The sequence below is a fragment of the Phyllobates terribilis genome, unplaced genomic scaffold (genome assembly GCF_046119375.1).
Source record: "Phyllobates terribilis strain yellow unplaced genomic scaffold, ASM4611937v1 Scaffold_5__5_contigs__length_657084704, whole genome shotgun sequence".
NCBI lineage: Eukaryota > Metazoa > Chordata > Amphibia > Anura > Dendrobatidae > Phyllobates > Phyllobates terribilis.
Genome location: NW_027362765.1, coordinates 269358307 through 269385040, shown reverse-complemented (window position 1 = coordinate 269385040; position 26734 = coordinate 269358307). Strand labels below are relative to the sequence as shown.

The 26734-nt window shown below is 42.5% G+C and overlaps 1 protein-coding gene across 3 annotated transcripts in view; it reads right to left on the bottom strand.

Moving 5' to 3' along the window:
- MMD (monocyte to macrophage differentiation associated) overlaps nucleotides 1-26734 on the bottom strand; it is a 57853-nt gene that overhangs the window by 27163 nt on the left and 3956 nt on the right. Inside the window, exons 1-2 of one of the 3 annotated variants that reach the window (XM_073684139.1) lie at nucleotides 21708-21947; nucleotides 4190-4271 (exon numbers count right to left, since the gene is read on the bottom strand). In XM_073684139.1, coding sequence (XP_073540240.1) covers nucleotides 4190-4271; nucleotides 21708-21724 — 99 coding nt within the window. In that variant the 5' untranslated portion in view covers nucleotides 21725-21947. Of the gene's footprint in view, nucleotides 1-4189; nucleotides 4272-21707; nucleotides 21948-26734 lie in introns of those variants that run through there. The other 2 variants (XM_073684138.1, XM_073684137.1) reach the window with 2 other exon arrangements.

The window sequence follows — 26734 nt, the reverse complement described above, 5'->3', positions numbered from 1 at the left end:
TTGAAGGTGCAGGACATTTTGTGCCAAGAACCCCCATAGGTTGGCGCAATTTGTAACCATAAATTGGTATTGCTTAGTGACACCTGTTTTCTCCATCCTATCATCACTGATGACTTACAGGGAAGGTGGGGGAGTCATCTATGTAACTCTGGAATTTTCCGTTCGCATACTGAAATGTTGTATATGGCCAGCAAATGAGCTTGTATCCTAATTATGGAGCGCTTACAAGATATGAACTAAATGATGCGTGCAAGTCTTGTTTAATTATTTACAGGGAGAAGGAAACTTTTAGCAGTAAGAGCGAGGACTTGAAATGCTCGATGCAATTACTAAATGTTCCTGTTGGCTGTGGTGTGACCATACTAAAGATTTATGACCCTGTTTTTAATCTGTTTGAAGCACAACAACAAAGTATAAAAGTGGTGGGAAAGGCAGAATTTGCAACCCTTTACAGTATTTAGAGATATTTTCAGACAAGAAATCATAGAATAAATGTTCAACACCAAGCTGGTGACTGGAAAAGGAGGCTCCCATCACCAGCCCCAGACCTCGGGTAACAGGATCAGGGGCCAAATGGACAACTCCGATTTAGTTGTACCCATTCACTTGTACTCTAAACTGCTGTAGAATCCCCACTGCAAATCTGCAGAAAATCCTGAACATGTGAACACAGCCTTACCTCCATGTAGTGATGGTCATGCGGATTCCAGAACTCTCACTTACTAGTAGTCATGCACTAGATTAGATGAAGTCACACATTATTTGTGGCAGTACTTAAAATGGACCTGTCACCAGAGTGACCAGATTTTTCTCTTATTTTATTCTTTCTGCTCTTTTTTAATCTGCCACATGGTTCCAGAGATATGGGCCATTTTATTTAGTGCTATTTTTTTTTTTTTTACCAAGGGGACGTTGCTCACAGGGTAATTATGCAGAGCAGCCTAAAGACACACACCAGAGAATCCTGTGAGTCACACCCACTTGGTAAAGACCATAGAAATGAGCAGTTAATAAAAAATAGAAAAGAAAAACAAAATGGTATGCTTATGGGAGCAGCAGAAATTAAATACGAGCAAAATGTGGCCACTTTTGACCTGAAGACAAGTCGCCTTTAAGGCTCACCTACACGTTAGATAAAAGCTGAACCTACTGATTTTGGCCAACCATGTAATGTGTAGGGGAGCCTGCTGACTTTTCCCTGACAGATGGTCAGGGGAGAGAAGGTTCCAGCCATTAGAATATCAACTGACGACAATTTTGTTCAGAGGGGAGATAAGTCACTCAGACGGGTCTTGCAGTGGCTCTCTCAGAAAACAGAAGAGTGCTTGACCGACATGGGGGTCTCTGCTGTCAGATGAACAATGTGAACTCATGTGTATAGGGGCCTTGAGTCATGGTGAGTCCTCTCATGAAAGGCAGGCTCGCCCTCCGGCTGCTGATTGGCGGCGCTTGTATAGCAAGGACTCCACAATGCACATACAGTGCTGGCCAAAAGTATTGGCACCCCTGCAATTCTGTCAGATAATACTCAGTTTCTTCCTGAAAATGATTGCAATCACAAATTCTTTGGTATTATTATCTTCATTTAATTAGATTGCAAGGAAAAAACACAAAAGAGAATGAAGCAAAAATCAAATCATTGATCATTTCACACAAAACTCCAAAAATGGGCCAGACAAAAGTATTGGCACCCTCAGCCTAATACTTGGTTGCACAACCTTTAGCCTAAATAACTGCGAACAACCGCTTCCGGTAACCATCAATGAGTTTCTTACAATGCTCTGCTGGAATTGTAGACCATTCTTCTTTGGCAAACTGCTCCAGGTCCCTGATATTTGAAGGGTGCCTTCTCCAAACTGCCATTTTGAGATCTCTCCACAGGTGTTCTATGGGATTCAGGTCTGGACTCATTGCTGGCCACCTTAGAAGTCTCCAGTGCTTTCTCTAAAACCATTTTATAGTGCTTTTGGAAGTGTGTTTTGGGTCATTGTCCTGCTGGAAGACCCAAGACCTCTGAGGGAGACCCATCTTTCTCACACTGGGCCCTACATTATGCTGCAAAATTTGTTGGTAGTCTTCAGACTTCATAATGTCATGCACACGGTCAAGCAGTCCAGTGCCAAGGGCAGCAAAGCAACCCCAAAACATCAGGGAACCTCCGCTATGTTTGACTGTAGGGACCGTGTTCTTCTTTTTGAATGCCTCTTTTTTTTTCCTGTACACTCTATGTTGATGCTTTTTCCCAAAAAGCTCTACTTTTGTCTCATCTGACCAGAGAACATTCTTCCAAAACGTTTTAGGCTTTCTCAGGTAAGTTTTGGCAAACTCCAGCCTGGCTTTTTTATGTCTCGGGGTAAGAAGTGGGGTCTTCCTGGGTATCCTACCATACAGTCCCTTTTCATTCAGACGCCGACGGATAGTACGGGTTGACACTGTTGTACCCTCGGACTGCAGGTTTGCTTGAACTTGTTTGGATGTTAGTCGAGGTTCTTTATCCACCATCCGCACAATCTTGCATTGAAATCTCTCATCAATTTTTCTTTTCCGTCCACATTTAGGGAGGTTAGTCACAGTGCCATGGGCTTTAAACTTCTTGATGACACTGCGCACAGAAGACACAGGAACATTCAGATCTTTGGAGATGGACTTGTAGCCTTGAGATTGCTCATGCTTCCTCACAATTTGGTTTCTCAAGTCCTCAGACAGTTCTTTGGTCTTCTTTCTTTTCTCCATGCTCAATGTGGTACACACAAGGACACAGGACAGAGGTTGAGTCAACTTTAATCCATGTTAACTGGCTGCAAGTGTGATTTAGTTATTGCCAACACCTGTTAGGTGCCACAGGTAAGTTACAGGTGCTGTTAATTACACGAATTAGAGAATCATCACATGATTTTTCAAAGGGTGACAATACTTTTGTCCACCCCCTTTTTTAGGTTTGGTGTGGAATTATATCCAATTTGGCTTTAGGACAATTCTTTTTGTGTTTTTTTCATTAAAGACAAATTAAATGAAGAGAATAATACCAAAGAATTTGTGATTGCAATCATTTTCAGGAAGAAACTGAGTATTATCTGACAGAATTGCAGGGGTGCCAATACTTTTGGCCAGCACTGTATATAGAGGGGAGAACTACGGCATTTGGCGAAATCATACCACCATGAAATTATAGGATACATGGATTGAGATCTCTCTCAAAATGTATCGTGTCTTTAAGTTGAAAAGTCAGGCATTCACTGAACCATGCCATCACCCTTCACACAGAAATGCTTGGGAAACCTTCTGGTGAAGAGGACACACAAGAACTAAGATCTAAACAAGCAAGTTTATTATTTCCTTCCAGGTCCGGGCTGGCCCCGTGCCACATCTGCAGCAATAAAGCATAGAAAGCGTTTAGTACTCTTCCCTTTTACAAGGTGACTGAAAATACTTATTTTATTTTCCTGAACAACCACCAATAGAGGTCATGTAACTCCTGAAGAAAGTAGTAAAACGCTACTCAATTATATAATCCTTGCTTGTGGGATGAATAAATTTTCTAGCACCCACTGTAGTACCAGAAGGACTCCCGAACACCAATTAACAGGAATAATGTGTGGAAAAAGGCTCCTAAAGAAAATCATCAACCTTAAGACAGCTACCTAAGGCCTTATCAAGACGTCAGTATTTCTGACCGTTATTTCATCAGTATTTGTATGCCAACACCAGGAGTGCCTCCAAAACACGGAACAGGTGTCAAGCTTTCAATTATAGTTTTTCTCTGTCAGTTCCACTCCTGGTTTTGACATACAAACGATGCAAAACACTGACGTGGGAATAAGCCCTAAATGTCTACATCACCTCAAGGAAGTGCTGTGTGAACTATGGTAAAACGATCAAATATGGTGAAATAAAGCAACCACAAGCTGTGGTACATTAGGTTCTTTCCAGCATGGGCCTTAAACTAGGTGACCAACTATGATGGTCATACGAACGGAGGCAAAATGTGAAGATCCAGCAAACTGAGGAGCTGGAGAATTAGGTGTGTAGATCAAGAAGATAAGTCAAAGCAATTTCTTTATATTTTTTAGGTGGAAATATAATTTTCTAAGATGTATCATGGGACAGATTAGGAAATTATGTGATGTATATTGTCCAGCTCTACATTTACTACAGGATTCCCATAAATTTAATGACAATGTCCACTTACTGCATGTGTGTAGCAGTTGGCAGCATGTTCGTAGCAGGTCGGCTTATAGCGGCTGTTTGCTGGGGCTCTGTGGTTCATGAACCTGGGGAGAGAGGAAATCATTACAATCAAGGCTGCAGGAGTCAGGAGGTGCTGAGTTTTCTTTGCAGAACAATTACAGTGGCATGTAAAAGTTTGGGCACCCCTGGTCAAAATTACTGTTATTGTGAAGATGAAATGAAATGATCTCTAAAAGGCCTAAAGTTAAAGATGACACAATTTCTTTGTATTTTAGGCAAAAAAAAAAAATAGATGGTCATCTTTTACATTTGAAAAATTACAAAAAGGAAAATGGGCCGATGCACAAGTTTGGGCACTCTTGGAGATTTGTGTGCTCAGATAACTGTGACCAAGGTTTCCGACCTTAATTAGCCTGTTAGGGTTATGGCTTGTTCACCATCATCATTAGGAAAGGCAAAATGATGCAAATTTCCCAGCTTTATAAAAACCCAGCATCCTCAAACCTTATGCCAAAAAACAGCTGCCATGAGTTCTTCTAAGCAGCTGCCTAGCACTCTGAAAATGAAAATGGTGGAGGCCCACAAAGTAGGAGAAGGCTATAAGAAGACAGGAAAGCGTTTTCAAGTTGCCCTTTCCTCAGTTCGAAATGTAATTAAGAAATGGTAGTTATCAGAAAGAGTGGAGGTCAAAATAAGGTGTAGAAGAACAATCAAAATTTCAGTGAGAGCTGCTCGTAGGATTGCTAGAGAGGCAAATCAGAACCCCTGATTGACTGCAAAAGACCTTCGAAAAGATTTAGCAGATTCTGGAGTTGTGGTACACAAATATGGCCTTCAAGGAAGAGTCATCAGAAGAAAACCTATTCTGCTTCCTCACCATAAAATTCAGACTTAGAAGAACATCTAAACAAGACTGATGCATTTTGGCAACAAGTCCTGTGGACCGATGGGGTTAAAATAGAACTCTTTCGCAACAATGATAAAAGGTATGTGTGGTGAAAAAGGAGAACAGAATTTCATGAAAAGAACATCTTGCCAACCATTAAGCATGGGGGTGGATCAATCATGCTTTGGGGTTGTGTTGCAGCCAATGGCAAGGGGAACATTTCAGAGGGAAGAATGGATTCAGTGAAACTTCAACAAATTCTTGATGCAAATATAACACCATCTGTAAAAAAAAAGCTGAAGTTGACAAGAAGATGACTTTTACAAATGGATAATTATCCTAAACACACAACAAAATCCACAATACACTACCCCAAAAGGCGCAAGCTGAAGGTTTTACAATGGCCCTCACAGTTCCTGATCTGAACATCATTGAAAATCTGTGGCTAGACCTCAAGATAGCAGTGCATGCAAGACGACCCTGGAATCTCACAAAATTAGGAAGGAAGAATGGATGAAAATCCCTCAAACAAGAATTGAAAGACTCTTGTCTGGCTACACAAAGCATTTACAAGCTGTGATACTTTCAGAAGGAGATGTTACTAGGTACTAACCATGCAGGATGCCCAAACTTTTGCATTGGCCCATTTTCCTTTTCGTGATTTGTAAAATGTAATAGATGAAAATATTTTTTTTTTGCCTAAAATACAAAGGAAATGTGTCATCTTTAATTTTAGGCCTTTTAGAGATCATCTCACAATAACAGCAATTTTGACCAGGGGTGCCCAAACTTTTACATGCCACTATATATCAGTCTTATATGACAGAAAGTGATGGCATCAATCTCAGCACCACATGAAGTTGATATATTGCTTCTACTTTTGTGCCGATATTGACATAAAATGAAGTGATTTTAGTCAATTTTGAGTTAATGCTTAAGTGTTCCTTGCGATAGTCCTCCTCATTCCAAATACAATCCAGCATATCTGCAGTTTATCCAATGATCGTCACAGACATCATACTGATGAAAAATATACATCTCACTCAAATTTTGACACATTGCTACCATGTGAATTATAATGCTAAAAAAAAATAAATTCAATTTTTACTTGTTGCTATGACAACGTATAGGCAATGACTGTAATTTTGGTACTTTCAGTACTGAAGCACACCATAACATTTAGCACAAAATGTCCTCTTCTAAATATAGGCAGCATAATCCATTATCCAAGATGTTATTTTCCAGGATCCATTATCCGAGCCGGCACCAAGTAAGCAGACGCACAGACCCACGGAGACTTTGTACGCCGCCGGTGTCTGCTGGTAACCTATGAATTCCAGAGGCACTGAATATAAATTTAGGAGGCACTGGGAAGAAACATTATCTTCCTTATATATACATTCTGTGCACCGACAGAAAGGCAAAAAACACCCTGAACAAAAAAGGGAAAAAGCTACTAAATTAGATTCAGTGTGCTCTGAGTGTTGAGAAAGGCCTCATTCAGATGTCCATAAGCAAAAACCCATACGAGCGTCATCGGGGCTTTGGGTCCGAGCGTCATCGGGCCTTTGGGTCCGAGCGTCATCGGGCCTTTGGGTCCGGGCAGTTTTTACCATCAGTGTTTCATCAGTGATTTTCACATATAGTCAAGATAAATAAAGGACAAAGCTTCTCATATCCATTACATTGGTAATTATGGACTGCACATGGATGCCATCAGTGATTTTCACGAGCCACAGACTGGAATTGGTAACATTGATCTGTGACCGACTTGTCTCCATGATTTTTTTGTAGATATGAAAACCTGACACTCAATTGTAGTTAAAAAGAAATCATTTTATTTTGCAAAATGCAATCCAGAATGAGAAAACGTTTCGGTCCAATAACCATACCGTCATTAGTTCACAGACTGCCCATGAGAAAACCACTTGGTTGAAGGTCGCGCTGTGGAGTATCTGCGGTGAGGAATGGAGAAGCCAAGTGGCAAATTTTCATATCTACATCTTTATGGGTTAGGATCCTACAGTCCAGAAGTACCATGTTCTACATTATCCAAGATTTTTTTGGACACACGGTCCGCAAAAAAAACTGAACGTGTGAATGGCCCCATGGACTACAATGATATGTGTTATTACCATGAAAAGCTGGATAGAACACTTATGTGACTCTGTGACGTCTGGACAAGACCTAACCATTAATATGGCTCTCCATTACAACACTCACAGGTGTTGTCACCAAGCTTTTCAAAAAGTTGTAAACTGCAAATCGGCCGGAATAGCCTCCTTAATCTGTAACTACGTACTATTATGTCTTGAGACTGGCGTATGGCGTAGTCTCAGAAGCTGAGCCCGCTCTATGCGAGGCAGATGCCAGCTGTGTTACACAGCCAGCAGCTGCCTCTAACAGCAGTGACCGGAACTAGGTCATATCACTGCTGTTAACCCCTTAAACATCACTGACAATCACTGAAAGGATATTGCTATTTGTACTATACTTTGTAAGGCTTTATGCACACATCAGTAGTTTTGGATCTCATCATTATTTGTATGCCAAAACCAGAAGGGTCTCCAAAACACAGAACAGGTGTCAATCTTTCAATTATAGTTTTTCTCTAAAAGTTCCACACCTGGTTTTGGTATTCAAACACTGATGCAAAATATTGACCAAATACGGATGTGTGAATAAGCCTCAACACTGATAGAAGATTATGGTTTGTACTGTAAACTGAAATACTGCAGTATGCAGTATATACTGTAGATCAAGCGTGAGAGAGAGAGACATTTCGTAGCACCGCACCAGTGAAAGTCTGATCTATCAATCAAAATATAGAATTGTTTAACCAGTATGAAATATCAGAGTAAAAAAAAAAAAATTGAAAATCGCAAAGATCGCCTTATTTTGGTCAATGCACCAGCCACACCTTCCACTCTTTGTTGACATGCTGAAAAAGTGATGTTACGACTACAGAGAATGCGACTTCAGCAGCCAATGACTGTGCTCAGCCAATGTAGATGGCATGAGCCACTAAGCCCAGTGATTGGCTGCAGTGGTCACATGTGGTGCAGTCATGATATCATCGCTGCAATCTGTAAACAATCACCAGAGGTAGCATCGCAGATTGGGCATCGATAAATAAAACTCTTATATTAAACAAAAACAGGCCAATAAGCTTTAAAAAGTTATAAATGGGAAAACCTCTAATTCTGCAGCGAGCCATGTACTGTGAAGCTAAATGATTTAATATTTTATTGAAATTCAATTTCAAAAAGTAAAAAAGGTCTTTGAAGGGGGTCTATATCTTTTAGTGCCTTATACAGTAGTTCCAGCAAAGTGAATGTGATTTCCTAAAGCAGTTAAAAATAACTGTCATGGGTGTGTCAGATGTACCAGAAAGTCGCTCTGCATCTGGCTGCGGAAGGTAACTGCATTTGGCATTGCAGAAGCCTTCTTAATCCTTCTGAATTTTGGAACCAGCGGCAACCTCCCTCCTGCTCTGATTGACACACCCTGGTCTGAGTGTTTATAAACTCTCAGTCTACTTCAGGGAGTCGCTGGTGATATTCTCATTTTCCCTTGTGAAGGCTTGGAGCTATAGCAGTCGGCTAGCTTCCTCTCTGGTGCCCTTGGAGGACATTTGGTGTTATCCATCTGGTGTCTGCTCAAGCTAAGTTTCCCTCCTTTTGTTTGTCTTCCTTGTTGTTTTTAGTTTATAGTGGGGACTGACCAGTGCTCACCCCCCCTCTCTATCTAGGGCCGAGCTCTAGGGATATATAGGGCTTAGGTTTCCTGCTCGGCGATTGGTGTGGAACCAATATTGGGACGGTAGGGTAGGCAGGGTGTTATTAGATTTGCCTAGAGGTCTCCACTCCCCCTTTCCCTAGTGTTTGGGCTTCCTTCCCCTCATCCCTTCGTGTTGCACTTAGTCTTTCCCACACTGTGCGTGACAATAACATATCAAAAAAGAACAACACATACCGCAGCCGGAAAAAAACACTAAAGAAACGCAATGAAAAACACGTAACCTAATTTAGCCAATTCGTGCAGAAAATCATGGGAACGTAGCCTTAAAGACACATTTCTAGTGCTTCAGTGAAACATAGCATCATTGAACCTGGCAGCCACTGCTTCTGAAAAAGATATCAGTCAGGGGGGTGCACTGATTAACAATAAAAAAGAATAAAAATAAATAAATACAATTTTGAGGGTGGTGACTGCTGGCCAAAATAATTTTTTGACCATTGTGTTTTTAGCAGTTAAGTGCACAAAAATTACTCAGTCTAATGGGAAAGTGGGAGTGGGAAAATAGTACAGCTTTTGCTTTGTGATCATAAGAAACAACAGGGCTGGCTTATGTATATTGAGATGTATGTTCTTTTTGGATAAGAACTATTTGCGTAACTCATCCTAAAGGCACAGCCTCAGGTCTACATTACCTAGAATTGCACAGGAAGGCAGGTGCAGACAGATCACTCAGTGATCCAAAGACTGGAGGGATGTACTGAAAAACTGGTCTAGACAATTACTAGTCCAGAAGACGTAATCTGCTATTGTCGAAGGGTTTCTTCCATTCCACACAGAGTGGGCGATGATATAAAGGCATGAGCACACAAGCCCGGGGAAAATATTCCACTACCTTTTGTTATCCTATAGATATAGTTACCGATGTAAGATGTCATGAGCACCTTTTAAAGATGCAATCTTTTACCTTCATTGAATTATTTGGAGCTATTTTACAAAAAACAGCTATATAAAAATCATTCCTTATTTTCTTAACCGCTTTTCTTTTTCAAGTTTGTTAGTGCTTGTGTGGTTTACAGGAAAGGCTTTTAACAATAATTAATTTCCGTCCATTTGTAGAAAGCTAGTATGATAAGGGCCGATACAACTAAGTGGTTAAGCCAGAAAACTGGAATAAAATGCTTTGAAAAGCTGTGCAAAGTTGAGCAAAAAAGTTGCGACTTGACATTTTCATGCCAGTCCCGGCCAACTTTATCAAAGAGGGCAGAGCATGGGTGGGATGGGGCGTATCAGCGCCCACCCAATTCAGGAAAACTTTAGTGGCGCAGCTGAATTCATTAAGTGGCTTACAACTATTAATGACTTTGGTACATCATACTCCAAAACAACCCTTCATTAAGACTGGCGAGTGCTTAGGATCATTAAGTCTTTAATTCAAAAATAAGCCGCATAAACACACTGCTCAATGATGTTAAAAGGGGTTTTCCCACGAACAAAAGTTAATTTTAATCAATGGCCGTGTCTGACCGTGTACAGGAACATGGTCTGATCATACCACATCTCCTTTGCAGTGGAGGACGCAAAAGAGTATACAGACATTACAGCAGGGGATCACAGCTGATTCTTTCTTTGAAGTAAAACATTGTTAAAAACAGACAGTGAAATTTTTTACCTCACAAAAAGAATCATCAGTGATCCCATGCTGTAATGTCTGTATAGTCTTTTGCATCCTTACCTGCCCAGGAGATGTGGTATGATCAGACCATGTTCCTGTACGGTCAGACACAGACATTGATTAAAATTAACTTTTGTTCGTGGGAAAACCCCTTTAAATAAAACCTTAAACCAAACATTGGATCTTAAAGGAACAAAAGATTGAAGTTGAAAATCTTTACTGATAAATCGGGTAATTTGTTGATTGCCTGTACCAATCCAGTCTGTGACTGGGAATGCTCCTGATGAGATGGGGGATGGTATCCTAGGGAATTTCATCCCAGATCTGAATGATTATTCTGGCACTGCCTACACGCTCTGGATACATGAAACCAGCATTTTCCTGCAACACTGAACTAGCTTAAAGAGGTTCTCCAAGAATATAAAAAGATGGACCTGCCACGTAATGAAAATGGTAGCCCGTCCTAGGCACGTGTCAGAATAAGCTGCAGTCTGAAGAAACACAGCTTCCAATACTTGTATCTCATCTGACAGAGAATCTGTAATGTAGGCACATATACTGGAGCTGTCGGAGAGGTGTGTGACAGGAGAAGAAATAAATCTTCTCCTCGGCTGACTGAGCACGGAGGACTGAGGCTGGAGACAAAAAATCCTTAGGCACCTTTCATCAAGACTGGCATTGTGATGAGGGGGCATCAGAAGCCACATGCTTCTTAATGAATCAGGCATGTCTTAAAAGTGTTGTGTACCTCGCCACTAATTTTACTCCAGTCAGAGACTACAGTAAAGTTTTTGTCAAAGTATGCCACAGCTAGTCATGAATTAGATGAGCAGGCGTCACTGTGCCCTGTCCCACCCCAGCTCCACCCATTTTGGTGGAGCTGGCCAAAACTGGCATAAAAACCTAGCGATGCACAAAGATTTTGTGACTTTTCAGAGTGTTTTACGCCAGATTTCTGGCAGTAAACACTTTGATGAATCGGTGCCTTTGTGCTCAGTCAGACCAGATTTATTTTTTTCTGATGTCACAGCCTTTTTCCTTAGTGCATGGAGGTACATATGCTTATGATACTGGTCTTCTGTCAGTTGAGGCACAGGTCTCAGGAGCGGAGCTTCTTCAGACAAAAGCCCAACACATGAACAGGCTAGGCTGCTGGTTAAATTAAATGATGGAGGCCACTTTATTATATTCTTGGAGAACCCATTTAAGGTATGACAATGGTTCTGAGGATTTTTTTCCCCCAATACTTAACAGCAATCAGGTTAAGTTGCCTATCATGTGTAGGTTTGTGTGACCCTTGAAAAACATACCATTAACCCACCACCCAACCGATCATGGTGGATGATGTTGCAGACAATATAACGTTCATCAAGGCATCTCTCGACTCTTGTCTATTATCTACTTTCATCCGCGACGAGAACAGGATACCAATGGTGGACCTGCCAATCCTGTTTTTTTTTATGAATGCCAAATCGAGCTGGTCTGTGAACACAGGTTCACTACAGAAAATTGTGTGCTCATTCCACCTTCATAGAGTCTGTTTCACCCAGCTTGGTCAGAAACATTCACACCAGTAGCCGCTGATAGTCATTTTGTAAGGCTCTGGCAGTGCACCTCCTGTTTCTCCTCACACCCAGATAATGGTCCTCCTGCAGGGTTTATGCCTCCTAACTGCACAGATTGATATCCCTGAAGTATAATTAACTCGGGGTTAGGCTAAGCTGCTTAGGTGTTCCCTTCAGGGGTTTCTTACATTTTTACAGTGTAAATGTAAGAGGAGCATACACTCAAATTAACTCTGCGCAGAGACCCGTTTTTTGGTCTATCACAGTATACTGTAATTTCTTTCTAGGTCTACTTCACCTGTCTCCACCTCTTCATCTGCTCCATTAGCTGTGGCCAAGTAGTATTTTAGGTTAAAGGGAATCTGTCAGTAGGATAAACCCTCCTAAGCCGTCTACATGGCCACACAGGTCATAGGAAGCTGAATAAAATGATACCTTGATAGCTCTAATCTGATGTTTTATAGAAATCCACTTTTTCTTATATATAAATGAGCTGTTCAGGACCATGGGCCGGACACTGATCTGCATAAGAATCTTCCTCCAAAGCTTATTTTACTTGAAAGGAAGAGTTACAAGTGTGATGTATAATGGCCGCTCTCTGCTCTCCTGATCTCCCTGCAGAGCTGTGTGTGATTATACCCGACACATCTGCAGGTCCCTCTCTCAGCTTCCATCTCACAGGCAGACAGGGTTGCAATGTTGTGTGTAATACAGCAGAGCTGCAGGAAATGTGTTTGTAAGAAGACAAAGTTCAGTTCTACTGAAAACATGGATTTCTATGGAATAAGACATCAGATCGCAGATATCAAAGTATCATTTTATTCAGCTTCCTATGACCTACATGCCTATATAGACATACTACTTAGGAGGGTTGATCCTACTATCAGACTAAAGTGATTTTCCTAACAGTAGATATTGTAATAATTGTACAGCTCATGAAAATATAAAGTGGATTGTCCAGAACGAACACGTGATAGGTCATCAATATGAGATCAGTAGGGTCCTGACTCCTAGCTCCCCCACCGATCAGCTAACATCTGCTCTGGCCGGGCCAAATGTAAGCAATGTGCAGTTATCACAGCTCTTGACAATCTTTAGTGGCTGTTGCCGAGTACGGCCCTTTAATATTATCTGATATTTAAATGTAAGAAAAAGATGATTCATAGAAGCATAGTGTATCAATCTGAGGATTCACATACTTAGAGGAGAGCTGTTAGACACATACTACATCATTCTCCTCACCATCAAATCCTTGGTCCATTCTTGGCATAGTGATCCCCTGTTCTCTGACCAACAATGTAGCCTAATCGCCTTTACCCTGCTTGCTAAAGGACCACAACGTGTGCAGCAGCACATCAAAAGCTGCCAAAACTACTTGGGAAGACTGACTCAAGAGCAAACCAGTACTAGTTCACCTACCTGCTCAAGACGACATAAAATAATTGTATTCTACCTACCTATCTGCAGGCAAATCTACTGGGGTTTCTATTTTAGCTGCCATATGGGGATGGAGAAACAGATGAGGGAGCTTTAGGGGCTATTTTTTGATGTTAGACAGAAAAGGAGACAGACATCGACTGCTGTGGTTACTGACAGATGCAGGTTGTGTAATACAGCTGAGGATGGAGCAGGCTCAGCTCTTTAGCCCGCTCCACACACCCTGACCATGCAGCATTACCGAGGTTGAGCTTTTGGGGATCTCATGGGTCGACACTTTGCTTCCTCCTGAGAGACACCTTAAAATATGTCATGGCAGAAGAGGCCCTGGAGAGGAACTACACAAAGTACATTAATAGTATTCTCATTGTTTAACAGGTAGTAAGGTTCACATCCAAATGATGTAAATGCAAAGTATGGTCCCTTGCAGGACTTTACCTTCTTTTCTGGAAATGCAAATTGGAGATGCTATGAATGGATTTACAATCCGCACGTCCTTCAGCTTTACTTAGAATCATAGAATCATAGAATGGTAGAGTTGGAAGGGACCTCCTGGGTCATCTGGTCCAACCCCCTGCTCAAAGCAGGATTCACTTCCCCATCAGTGGGTTTAGAAATTCAAAGTACTGGTTCTGGATGACATGCAAGCCTCAAAAAAGCCCATAATCCATTGACATGTAGATGGACCATATGTGGAGACTCTGGACTTTACGGAAGGCATATTGTCCTGGCAGCCAAATCTGAAGGTTTCTTTCGTGGGGGCATTATCTGCTAACAAGGAGTCATTTATAAATGTGCAGAAGGAATACAGAGGAACACTACTACTTGGGGTACTAAAAATACTATTACAGATGTAGCAAACCGTAATTTGACATCCTTGGGCCATCAGTTGCTCTAAGCCTGGCAGTCTGTATTCTGCTGAAAGGGCCTCAGCACATTATCGGAACCATTTTAAGTCTGGCACTCAGTTTTCTTATTCTTGTTGCCCACTATTCCTTTACACTAGCCTAACATCCCGTCCACCTACGGATATTCCTTGTCCCGAACCTTCTTTTCCGGCATGGTTCACGCTTTAAAGACTGCATTCTAGAAGTATTATTATGGACATAGAAAACAATTCGGCGGCCGAGCTTGGATTTGAAAGAATACAATTGTGGAAATTCTACGAAGATGATTTCAGAGATCACATATAAAAAAAAAACTGCTAGATTTTGGAAACCTTGACTGTCCAATCCCACTCCCCCAAACAGGCGACAAGCCGCCTAATCTGAAAAAAAAAAAGGAAAACAGTAGAAGCCGTAATGCATGAGTGGGAGTAATCCCTCACTGAGGAACAATAGGGAATATTTTGCGTAATCCTATTTATCTTTAAACACTGCTTTAGCTTAGCTTGTTTTTCGCCAAGCCAAGGAACTTGCTATATAATTATCTTCCTTGCTGCTCCATAAGCCCTGCGTGTGTGTGTGGGTTACATCCCTGAGGCCCAAAATGTTACTATTGTGTAAATCGGACTTAGGTTTGCATAAGCCTGATGACTATATCGAAAGAGGACCCTTTGATCTCCCGGCAGGTCTGTTTCAGTATTCCTTCTGCAGCTTCTTTTCTTAAGACATCTGCTTCTGATGCTCCCCATGGAAATGTAAGAGAAGATGGACAACTGGGTGGTACTATCATCTCTTTTTCTGCAAAATACCCCCCCTGAAGAAGAGAATATATTGGGATAGAAATTAAAGCAACATGCTTAAAAGAGAAAGGGAGACAAAGACTTCACAAAGTAACTCATAGTTCATCTTCTAGGGATCTATCAACAGGTTTAGGGTTCTTTTCAAACATGTGAACCTTGCTCTGGATTTTTACTTTTCCACTGCAAGCCATTTACAACATACAGGGGAGTTTATTGTAAAAACCCATTTATTTGGACAGCAATGTAATAGGCCTTTGTTTTTTCTGTGACAATCAGCAACTAATTTGAATCTGATCTTCGCATTAATAAACCTGAATGAAATCCCAAATCACTACATGAAGCCACATAAAACAAATTAAAGGGTTATTCAAATCATCAATCTTCAAGAGTGCACTGCTCCCCAGCCTCCTGGCTTCCTAATTGCTGGGAGCAGTGCGCTCCTGAATGATTGACAGATTGGTCCAGCGCATTGGTTGTGGTGTTGACCTGAACTGTGCGCTGTCCAATGCTTCAAGCAGAGACAGCTTAGCTTCGGCAGAACTGGAGGAGCACAGTGACCATGAAAATCTGGCCAGCTCCAGAGAAGTGCTTACAAGCTCTATTGGAAAAAGCTGGTAGGCAATGCCCTCCTAGCCTAATAAACAGCCACCTCTGAAGACTGCAAACATGGCCAGTAACCTAGGCAACGAGCGGAAAATAATAAAATTAAAAATCCCTCAATTTTTTTTCTTAGAACAGAGGATTTTTAAATAACAAGTAGATTGCAAAGTTGATTATTTTTTTTGCAAGCACTTTGCAATTTTAACCATTTATAATGTTGTGAAAACCCCCTTCTGATAGGATTTACAAGTTTAAAAAAAAGCATCCTTTTTGACAACCTACTGATTTCAATGGGTCTAGTTCTTCGGCTGTGGCGCTGAAGGGAAACTGAATAGTGATGGTCCTTCTACAAGAGTGTTCCCCAACTTTGGTCCTCAAGGGCCACCAACAGGTGATGTTTTCAGGATTTCCTTAGTATTGCCCAGGTGATTGAATTCTTGCTTGCCCAGGTAATGCAGTTATCACCTGGGCAATATTAAGGAAATCCTGAAAACATCACCTGTTGGTGGCTCTTGAGGACCAGAGTTGGGGGAACACTGGCTCTGTAGGTTCTGTCTAGTAGTCTCAGCAGCTGACCACCACTAAACCCTTCTAGAAAGAAGAAAAAAGCCTGTGCAAAGCAAGCACTGTAATGTAAAGTCACTTGTCAAGAATCTGTCAGTCAGCAAAGTGCATCAAAAGCGAAAAAAAACACAAGAGAACAGGAGATCTTCAAACAATACATCTGCCGGACTCCCTAATCAGTCTGCCGTCACATTACTCAGGGACACGTCATTTCAGCAGCTTTCCTCTGAATGTCTACAAATATGTTTTAATAAGCCATTCTGACAAACAGTCCAAATAGAGAAGAAAAAAAAAGATCCATCAACAGCAGCTTGTTAATAGCTTTCTGGTATCAAGAGTATATTTGTCTCCCTCAAACATAATGACAAAACAAGGTTACAGGGATGACAGATGCTAGATTAGCTGACTGTATAACCAATGGGAAGATGGAGCTTTACATAAAAATAATGTGTCTTTTAGGGGAAAAAAATAATGTAGTTCAGATTCTGCAAATCAGAGAGGAATACAGAAGTTCTCTTACAAAAGCTGATGAGAAAACCAGCAGAATCCTGTGTCAGGTCTCAGTGATCCAAGTGTGCTAAAGGTTACTTGAGGTTGCCACGAGCCCTGGAGACATCTGCTAATAGCACTCCAGACACAAGGAGCTGCTTATCTGATACATATACGTGCCTTCCAACTGAGAAACCATTTCTGGTGCTTCTTAGGGTATTCTTATGAAGTAAGAAGTCTTATGAGTGTCTATCAGCGGCTTCCGAAGATGCCAAGTGGTTAAAGGAAATGAGCGGACCATTCTTCAGGTGTTTTCAGCTCTGAAGACACTCTATACTTATACAGGTCACGAGACGCCCAGGAGCGTATTCTTAGCGTTTTTGCTTGAAATAACACTAGCACCTTCTTCACTGTTGCATGGAGTTAAAGGGGTTGGCCAGTCCAAAGCGGTAAGTCTGCAGGCATTCTGGGTGACTGCAGACTTATGAATCCCCCTAGTGCAGACACTTTGCATTGTGCGGAGTCACCGATTTCTAACCCAGTACTGGAGAGTATGTATAAGTTATACATGTCCCCGGCCAGTGGGAAGGCCTCACTCAATACAATTGTATGGAGCGAGGCCACGCCCACTAGACGGGCTCTGGCCGGTAGTATGTATAACTCATACATACCCTCCGGTCCCAGCTCAGAAACTGTGTGTGAGCTGGGGGATTCATAAGTCTACAGTCAAACAGAGTGACTATAGACTTATCGATTTGGACCGGACAACCCCTTTAAAAGGGAATTCGGCAGCATATTTTTGTTACGTAATCCGAGACCAGCATAGTGTAGGGGCTGAGAGTCTGATTCCAGTGACGTGTCACTTACTGGGCTGTGTGTTGCTGTCTCAGTAAAATCAGTATTTTATCAGCAGGAGATTATCACTAGAGGACTAGTTGTCTCGTGCTTCCTAGTCCAACTCTGCCCTTCACCAACGATTAGCAGCTTTTTGGCAACGTACAGTGTACAAAGAAAGCTGTCAATCAGTGATGTGGGGGGGGGGGGTATACAGAGCTAAGCATTCTGAGCACTGCTAGATCTACAGAAAACTGATTGTATCAAAATGTCAGAATGCAAACCAGCAAGTGATGCATTGTATGGAATCAGGGTCTCTGCCCCTATATCATGCCGCTCTCAGATTACCGTACTTTTTTCCACCAAAATTTTGGAGGAAATTGGGGAGTGCGTCTTATAGTCCAGATGTACGGGGATAGGGGAGCCATGCATACTATCAGCATGGGGATGGGGGCCAAGCATAACAGGAATGGGGGCCAAGCATAACAGGAATGGGGGCCAAGCATAACAGGAATGGGGGCATATATATACCAGGATGGGGGATATCAGTACAGAATTGGGGGACATTACCCCTATAACAGTGTCAGCAGCAGACCCCCTCCCGCATAACAGTGCATCATGACCACATTTTTTGCTTCAATTTTTTTTCTATTTTCCTCCTCTAAAACCTAGGTGCGTCTTATAGTCCGAAAAATACGGTATATAGCAAAAACCTGGTAACAGACGCCCGTTTAAAGAAAAAAAAAAAAAGAAAGAAAAAGTACAGAAATCTCCAGTTACAAAAAAAAAACTGGAGAATTGCTAAAAAACAAAAACAATCCCACCAGCAGTCAAAACCATCAAAAAAGCACTCAGGGAATAATGAAAATATGCTATAAAAAAAAAAAAAAAAAAAAAAGATACTTCGGGAAATGTGATCATTTTTTTCCCAAATTGGTTTTATCCAGCTGCACTGGGGTATATGAGTTTGGAGGGAGCAATTGTCTCAGGCGTCTCATCCATAAGTATTCAATGTTACTGATCCCTCCTTAAGAATATTCCAAGTACTGATGCCAGCTATCGTTCTCTAAACAGCAGCGCCTGGCATCTGCCAACAAGTCTCATTAATCTTCAAGTATTCCACCCGAATCGGACACAAGGCAAGCTAATTGGAAGATTGCTTAGTCCAGCTAGTCATCACCTGGCACTACATCAGATGTTCATTAGAAAGCCTACAGGGGTCCAAGGAAGCCAACATAACATGTGCTATAGTAAGGCAGCCCATCAAGGACTATATATGCTGAGCGATCTTCAAATAATGTGAGAACATCAATTATTGAGTTGATCAACATTTTTTGGTAGAGGCACAGAAACCATGTAGTAGCAGTGGTTTAGTCCCTCTACAGTGCACCCTTTGGCATATGTCTGAGGGATCATTCACAAATCTGTGTGAAGTGTCTGTGTGCTGTTTGATTTTTTTTTTTGATGGACAGAACTTGGACGGACTGAGCCGTCTTGTTCTAATCCCCAACATCAGATCAGAATAGGAGATTCTCGAAGTTTCACCAATCTCAATCTCGGATCCATGGTTAGAATAGGACATAACTCCGAGTGCTGTCCAATAAATCACCATACAACACTTTGACATTTCACAAGAATGTATGAATGCACCATGAGGCCTCGTCCAGATTGCTAGAATAACAGACCGTGGAATGACCAACATTAATATACGTGCAAGTGGCAGGCAGGTCCCATACCTGCATATAGAACTTCACAAATACATTATAGTGAGTCGAGAGCATCATACGTTTGCAACCAGGGGCGTAGGGGCCCGCCGACGCCAGCAAATACTTCAGCTGAAGTGTATTGCCGCGCACAGACCCATCGGGTGTGGGTGAGGTTATACAGAGCTGGTATATCTATAGCAAATAAAACGGAGATTTTATCAAAACTGCAGCAAGCAGCTCTGTAAGTGACACACTGCCTGGAATTTGGCATTATCCATCATTCTGCTCTCAGATGTGGTTCAAAAGCCTAGTAACAGATTCCCCTTACAAACTTCTTTACTCAATAAACTATAGTATACAATACAAAACTATATCAGCAAATTACAGGCAGGTATTAGTAATCAGCTGTTGTCACCAGGGAAGTCCTAGCTGCTACCTAGGGATAGAGTATTTCAAGACAGTCATTAAAATGAATGGTTGTCCATTAGAGTGGAGCAAATTGATTCTCAGGATCCACTCAAGCGGCCACACCAGTAGCTCATTGCTATCGAACTAGAGTCGAGGCAAACCTCCTCTTATCTGCTGGCATCCCTATCACCGCTCCAATTTGGTAGACCTGGCGTAATGTCTTGCCGAGAAGATGATGTTGCGTCGGACCTAATAATTAGAACAATAGCCAGGGATGCCTGCTAGTAGGAGGAGGTTTGGAGAGCTCTAGCCAGAGGCCACAAACTAACCATGGGTGGCTTGGCCAGGGTCAAGCGAATGATTTTGCTCATCTCTGTCCATGTAATGCAAGGGTTGCCTTAGCAGCTCTCCGGTGTGGCACACTGGAAGCCAAGGTGGGTGTTCAAGTGCAATTCATAAGTCCTAAAAGGGCATAAGGACAAGGGATTTTCCGATGAGACAACTCTGTCCATGTCTTCATGTTGAAGATATAGAAAAAAAATCCAAATCCACTATTGCATTAGACATTAAATAAATCCTTTCACTGCGAGTAGACAACTCAATGCAATGGGTCAGAAATGTAGCTGTCAAAACGCTGTTACTGAGGAAATAGACAAAAAAGAACAGCGAGAATGGAAATCAGAGACATCGCCTGTAAGCTAATGAATTACATCTGAGATCTATGGGGATAACAAAAGGCAAGAGGTAAAGCAACAAAGTCATTCTTCATATTCTTCAAACATGGGGGATCTGGGCAGGTTTGAGGAGGTATAAGAATATCTAGATTCTAGGATTTGTTTTTTGATTGATGGCATTATCACAAGTAGAGCTGGAGTGCCACATGTTGGACATCAATGCTCTAGACTATGGAATATATATAATAGGACAACAGGAAATACAAGCAAGAAATACCTGTTCTTGATCTGTATAGAAACCGATTACTCATCACATAGCCCTTAATAAGCCCCCCTACAGCAGATGGATGGTGGGATCTCAACTAGCGTTAGAACTGCCAGGATGTTCTGAAGGAGGTGATGAAAAATGCTGAACGTCAGAAAATAAACCATCTGCCTACTGTCACTGTCATTTTGGTCTATAATAAGAGAAGGCAGGGAGCAGACAGTTCTGCAAGGAGGCAGATATACGTTATCAATAATGTTCTAGAGGTCATTGATGGAGAGCAGCACGATAGTAAGTGAACTTTGGTCAGTCATTCCATATCAAGGTGACTGAACACAAGAAACTAAGGGCAGGTTTCCTAACCATTTGGTGTATAGTAACTGCCGTGTGCCTCATTTATTAGACTTCTTGCACAATACTAGAAAGTGTCAAGAAACAGGTTTAGCTAAGGGCGTTTGTAAGATACACCAAATTTACTAAAGATTTGCTTCAGATTGGCTTAAAAAGTGGTGGAAAAGTAAGCCAACTAATAGTGTAGAGACGAGACGGGTTTACTTTCCAAGCCACTCTGATACACGTGCTGCATTTTATCACTGTCTAACTACAAGACTCAACAGTAAACCCGTCCCCCGTGTGCCAACTATAAAAAGACAAAACTATAATAAAATTATTAAAATAAATACATACAACGATCTCCTGAATCTTCGATACAAATGATACATTTCTAACTAATCACTTCTGGCTGACATTGTAACATTGCATCACACTACAGAATACTTAAAAGATCATTTTCTCCTTTGACTCAAAGTTGAATGCAGTATTTAATAAAAATCAGGATTCTTTAATGCTAATATTTGAATGAACAATCTACAGGTTTCATATAAGAAAAAGTTTAAAACAAACTAAAAACAGACTCACAAAACACACACAATAATATGAAGACACATCTAATTAGTCAAATACATATATAAAAGTAAGAGTCCACCCTTCTTACCAGGACCAAAAGAACATATTCACCACAAGTGCTACATAAAATAGGCTACCTTCCTACGGAGAACATGATGAGATGAATGGCCAGAGACAATCCTGAAGTCCAAACAAAGAATCATTCAAGGCTTAAAGATCGGAATCCAAGTCTTATCTCCATAGAGGTTGGTGCACCAATGAGAAGGTCTGGACCCAACCTGCCACTGATGGAGCTGCCTTGTTAATAGAGAAGCCAATCGATGGGAACACCGGCACCTTTACCCCTCCTCACAATGAAGTAATCCGTCTATGCTCATGTTGGTATTCAGCTCTGCCCACCAGTCTGAAACAAGTGATGCCCAACTTGGATTTTTGCTACAAGATTTCCTAGGCACTAGGTCAATTAGAGCTACAGACCCTATGTCACTGGACCAGGGTACAAGTCAGAATTCCCAATCTAGTCCTGTAGAAATCTAACACATGCATTACTAAAGGATCTAATAAAACAATCCAGAATCCATACAAAAAAATATTCAGCAAGATGAAATAATACAAAGTCATGAAACCGTTTATGGGTTAAAGTGCCTAAATATGATCAGGAAAATAAATACACATAGCATCATCCTATGGCCACAAGAAATTATGCGTGTCGTAGATGGGTATACACCCTTTAATATTTTAATACTACTTGAGAGTATATGTTTGTTTTAACTTTACCATTAAAGGTTATATTTTAGGGATCTTTTTTCTCTTTCGGTTTATATATGTACAACACCATGAAATCAATGGTGCTCTAATAAATAATAATAATTATAAAAGGTCCAGTCTGGGAACTAGTCCGATTCTATATATGATCATATTAGATGGCATTTAAGGTGAGAGGACCAGGCAAAGCACCTGTACCTTGCCCTTTACTGTATATGATGATATGTTGTACATGGAACCAGTCTGGGCACCAGCGCCATGCTCTCCTCTGCATCTATGGTTAGATAGTAGAGATGATGTAAGGACCTGTTTGGCCAACAGTTCTCTATTCTGCATATGTTACTAAGTGGTATTCATGGAGGGAGGACTAGTCTGGACACTAGTGCCATGACATATACCGTATAAGATGATAAGTGGTATACATGGAGAAAGGCAAGTCCGGGCACTAGTGCCATGCTCTACTAAATGAAGAGTGTTGTACATGGAGAGAGGACTAGTCTAGTAGTACAGTGCCATGCTGTAAGCAGTATCCTTTCTGAAATGACAGAGAACCATTTGCATTAGATCAGATAACTTATTTAAATTCAACAAAGTACAGTAGTGACCAAAGGTTGTAAGATTGACACAAGTTTTGGTTTTCACAAAATTTGCTGCATTGGTGTTTTTAGATCTTTTAGTCAGATGTTTCTATGGTGGCATTACCTGAGAAAATAACTTTGCAGTACAATGATTTGACCGTAGAGGACTGGAGTATAGTTATACACTCTGATGAAGCCCCATTTAATCAATTTGGGACATACAGCAGAATGATTGTCTGGAGAAGAAAAGCTGATTACTACCATGAGTCCTGTGTCATTCATGTGTGGGGCTTTCTTTCATCCAAGGGAGTGGAGTCACTCACAATTTTGCTGAAGAACATGGCTATGAATAAAGAATGGCATTTAAACCTCCTCCAAGAGCAACTTCTCCCAACAATCAAAGAGGAATTTGGTGAAGAACAATTGAAGACCTGTGGTCATCCCTCAAAAAGCAGATGGTCAAACAAAAGCACAGAAGTTGTGATAGACCAAAAACACTGATAAGAGTAACATCTGAGGAAAAGATCTAAACACACTGAAGCAGTTAACTTGGTGAAAACCAGTGTCAAAATTTTTAGCCATGACTGTATGTTACAAATATGCAAATACCCTCTTCAGAGAGGACTAGAACACTAGTGCCATCTATTGGAAGTAACAATCCTAAAAGTCAATATCGACCCTTTAACAAGCCTTATCACATGACTTAGGATAAAAGCTAAACCAGTCGACTTATGGGTTGAATGCCCCTCATCAGTACAAATCAGGAGGTCAGACATTTACAGTCTTAAATTCCTTACGCTGGTTTGACACTCTCCATAAGGAGAAAGCTTCCAGCTTAAACTGTATATAATGATACATGGTAAGGGGATCAGTCCGGGCCCAAAGGTATGATGGCACCTGGTATAATGATCAGAGGATGAGGCTGTTTTCCTGTGCCATGATATGTACAGAGATATATATTTCATGGCACAGGAAATCAGACTCACCCTCTCATCAAGTATACCAGGTGTCATCATACATAGAATATACGGTATATGATAGGTGACATACATGGTAAGAGGACCAGTCTGGGCACCATCACCAATGCTCTATATGATGGGTGGTATACATGATGAAAGGAGCAGTATATGCACCAGTGCAATGCTCTATTCTATATATAGATAAAAGGACCAGTGTGGGCACCAGTACCAGGCTCTACACCAGTGCCATGGTATGAGTGGTATATATGGAGCCAGGACCAGTGTGGGCACCAGTGCCATGGTATAAGATGAGTGGTATACAGAGACATGACCAGTGTGGGCACCAGTGCCATGGCATGAGTGCTACACATAGGCAGGACCAGTGTGGGCACCAGTGCCGTGGTACATATGGAGACAGGACCAGTGTGGTAACCAGTGCCATGGCATGAGTAGTATATATGGAGACAGGACCAGTGTGGGCACCAGAGCCATGGCATGAGTGGTATATATGGAGACAGGACCAGTGTGGGCACTAGTGCCATGGCATGAGTGGTATATATGGAGACAGGACCAGTCTGGGCAACAGAGCCATGGTATGAGAGGTATATATGAAGACAGGACCAATGTGGGCACCAGAGCCATGGCATGAGTGGTATATATGGAGACAGGACCAGTGTGGGCACTAGTGCCATGGCATGAGTGGTATATATGGAGACAGGACCAGTGTGGGCACTAGTGCCATGGCATGAGTGGTATATATGGAGACAGGACCAGTGTGGGCACCACAGCCATGGCATGAGTGGTATATATGGAGACAGGACCAGTGTGGGCACTAGTGCCATGGCATGAGTGGTATATAAGGAGACAGGACCAGTCTGGGCAACAGAGCCATGGTATGAGAGGTATATATGGAGACAGGACCAGTGTGGGCACCAGAGCCATGGCATGAGTGGTATATATGGAGACAGGACCAGTGTGGGCACTAGTGCCATGGCATGAGTGGTATATATGGAGACAGGACCAGTGTGGGCACCAGAGCCATGGCATGAGTGCTACACATAGGCAGGACCAGTGTGGGCACCAGTGCCATGGTATGAGTGGTATATATGGAGACAGGACCAGTGGGGGCACCAGTGCCATGGCATGAGTGGTATACATAGGCAGGAGCAATGTGAGCACCAGTGACATGGCATGAGTGGTATACATAGGCAGGAGCAGTGTGGGCACCAGTGCCATGGCATGAGTGGTATACATAGGCAGGAGCAGTGTGGGCACCAGTGCCATGGCATGAGTGGTATACATAGGCAGGAGCAGTGTGGGCACCAGTGCCATGGCATGAGTGGTATACATAGGCAGGAGCAGTGTGGGCACCAGTGCCATGGTATGAGTGGTATATATGGAGACAGGAGCAGTGTGGGCACCAGTGCCATGGTATGAGTGGTATACATAGGCAGGAGCAGTGTGGGCACCAGTGCCATGGTATGAGTGGTATACATAGGCAGGAGCAGTGTGGACACCAGTGCCATGGTATGAGTGGTATACATAGGCAGGAGCAGTGTGGGCACCAGTGCCATGGTATGAGTGGTATACATAGGCAGGAGCAGTGTGGGCACCAGTGCCATGGTATGAGTGGTATACATAGGCAGGAGCAGTGTGGGCACCAGTGCCATGGTATGAGTGGTATACATAGGCAGGAGCAGTGTGGGCACCAGTGCCATGGCATGAGTGGTATACATAGGCAGGAGCAGTGTGGGCACCAGTGCCATGGTATGAGTGGTATACATAGGCAGGAGCAGTGTGGGCACCAGTGCCATGGTATGAGTGGTATACATAGGCAGGAGCAGTGTGGACACCAGTGCCATGGCATGAGTGGTATACATAGGCAGGAGCAGTGTGGGCACCAGTGCCATGGCATGAGTGGTATACATAGGCAGGAGCAGTGTGGGCACCAGTGCCATGGTATGAGTGGTATACATAGGCAGGAGCAGTGTGGGCACCAGTGCCATGGTATGAGTGGTATACATAGGCAGGAACAGTGTGGGCACCAGTGCCATGATATGAGTGGTATACATAGGCAGGAGCAGTGTGGACACCAGTGCCATGGTATGAGTGGTATACATAGGCAGGAGCAGTGTGGGCACCAGTGCCATGGCATGAGTGGTATACATAGGCAGGAGCAGTGTGGGCACCAGTGCCATGGTATGAGTGGTATACATAGGCAGGAGCAGTGTGGGCACCAGTGCCATGGCATGAGTGGTATACATAGGCAGGAGCAGTGTGGGCACCAGTGCCATGGTATGAGTGGTATACATAGGCAGGTGCAGTGTGGGCACCAGTGCCATGGCATGAGTGGTATACATAGGCAGGAGCAGTGTGGGCACCAGTGCCATGGCATGAGTGGTATACATAGGCAGGAGCAGTGTGGGCACCAGTGCCATGGTATGAGTGGTATACATAGGCAGGAGCAGTGTGGACAGCAGTGCCATGGTATGAGTGGTATACATAGGCAGGAGCAGTGTGGGCACCAGTGCCATGGCATGAGTGGTATACATAGGCAGGAGCAGTGTGGGCACCAGTGCCATGGTATGAGTGGTATACATAGGCAGGAGCAGTGTGGGCACCAGTGCCATGGTATGAGTGGTATACATAGGCAGGAGCAGTGTGGGCACCAGTGCCATGGTATGAGTGGTATACATAGGCAGGAGCAGTGTGGGCACCAGTGCCATGGTATGAGTGGTATACATAGGCAGGAGCAGTGTGGGCACCAGTGCCATGGTATGAGTGGTATACATAGGCAGGAGCAGTGTGGGCAC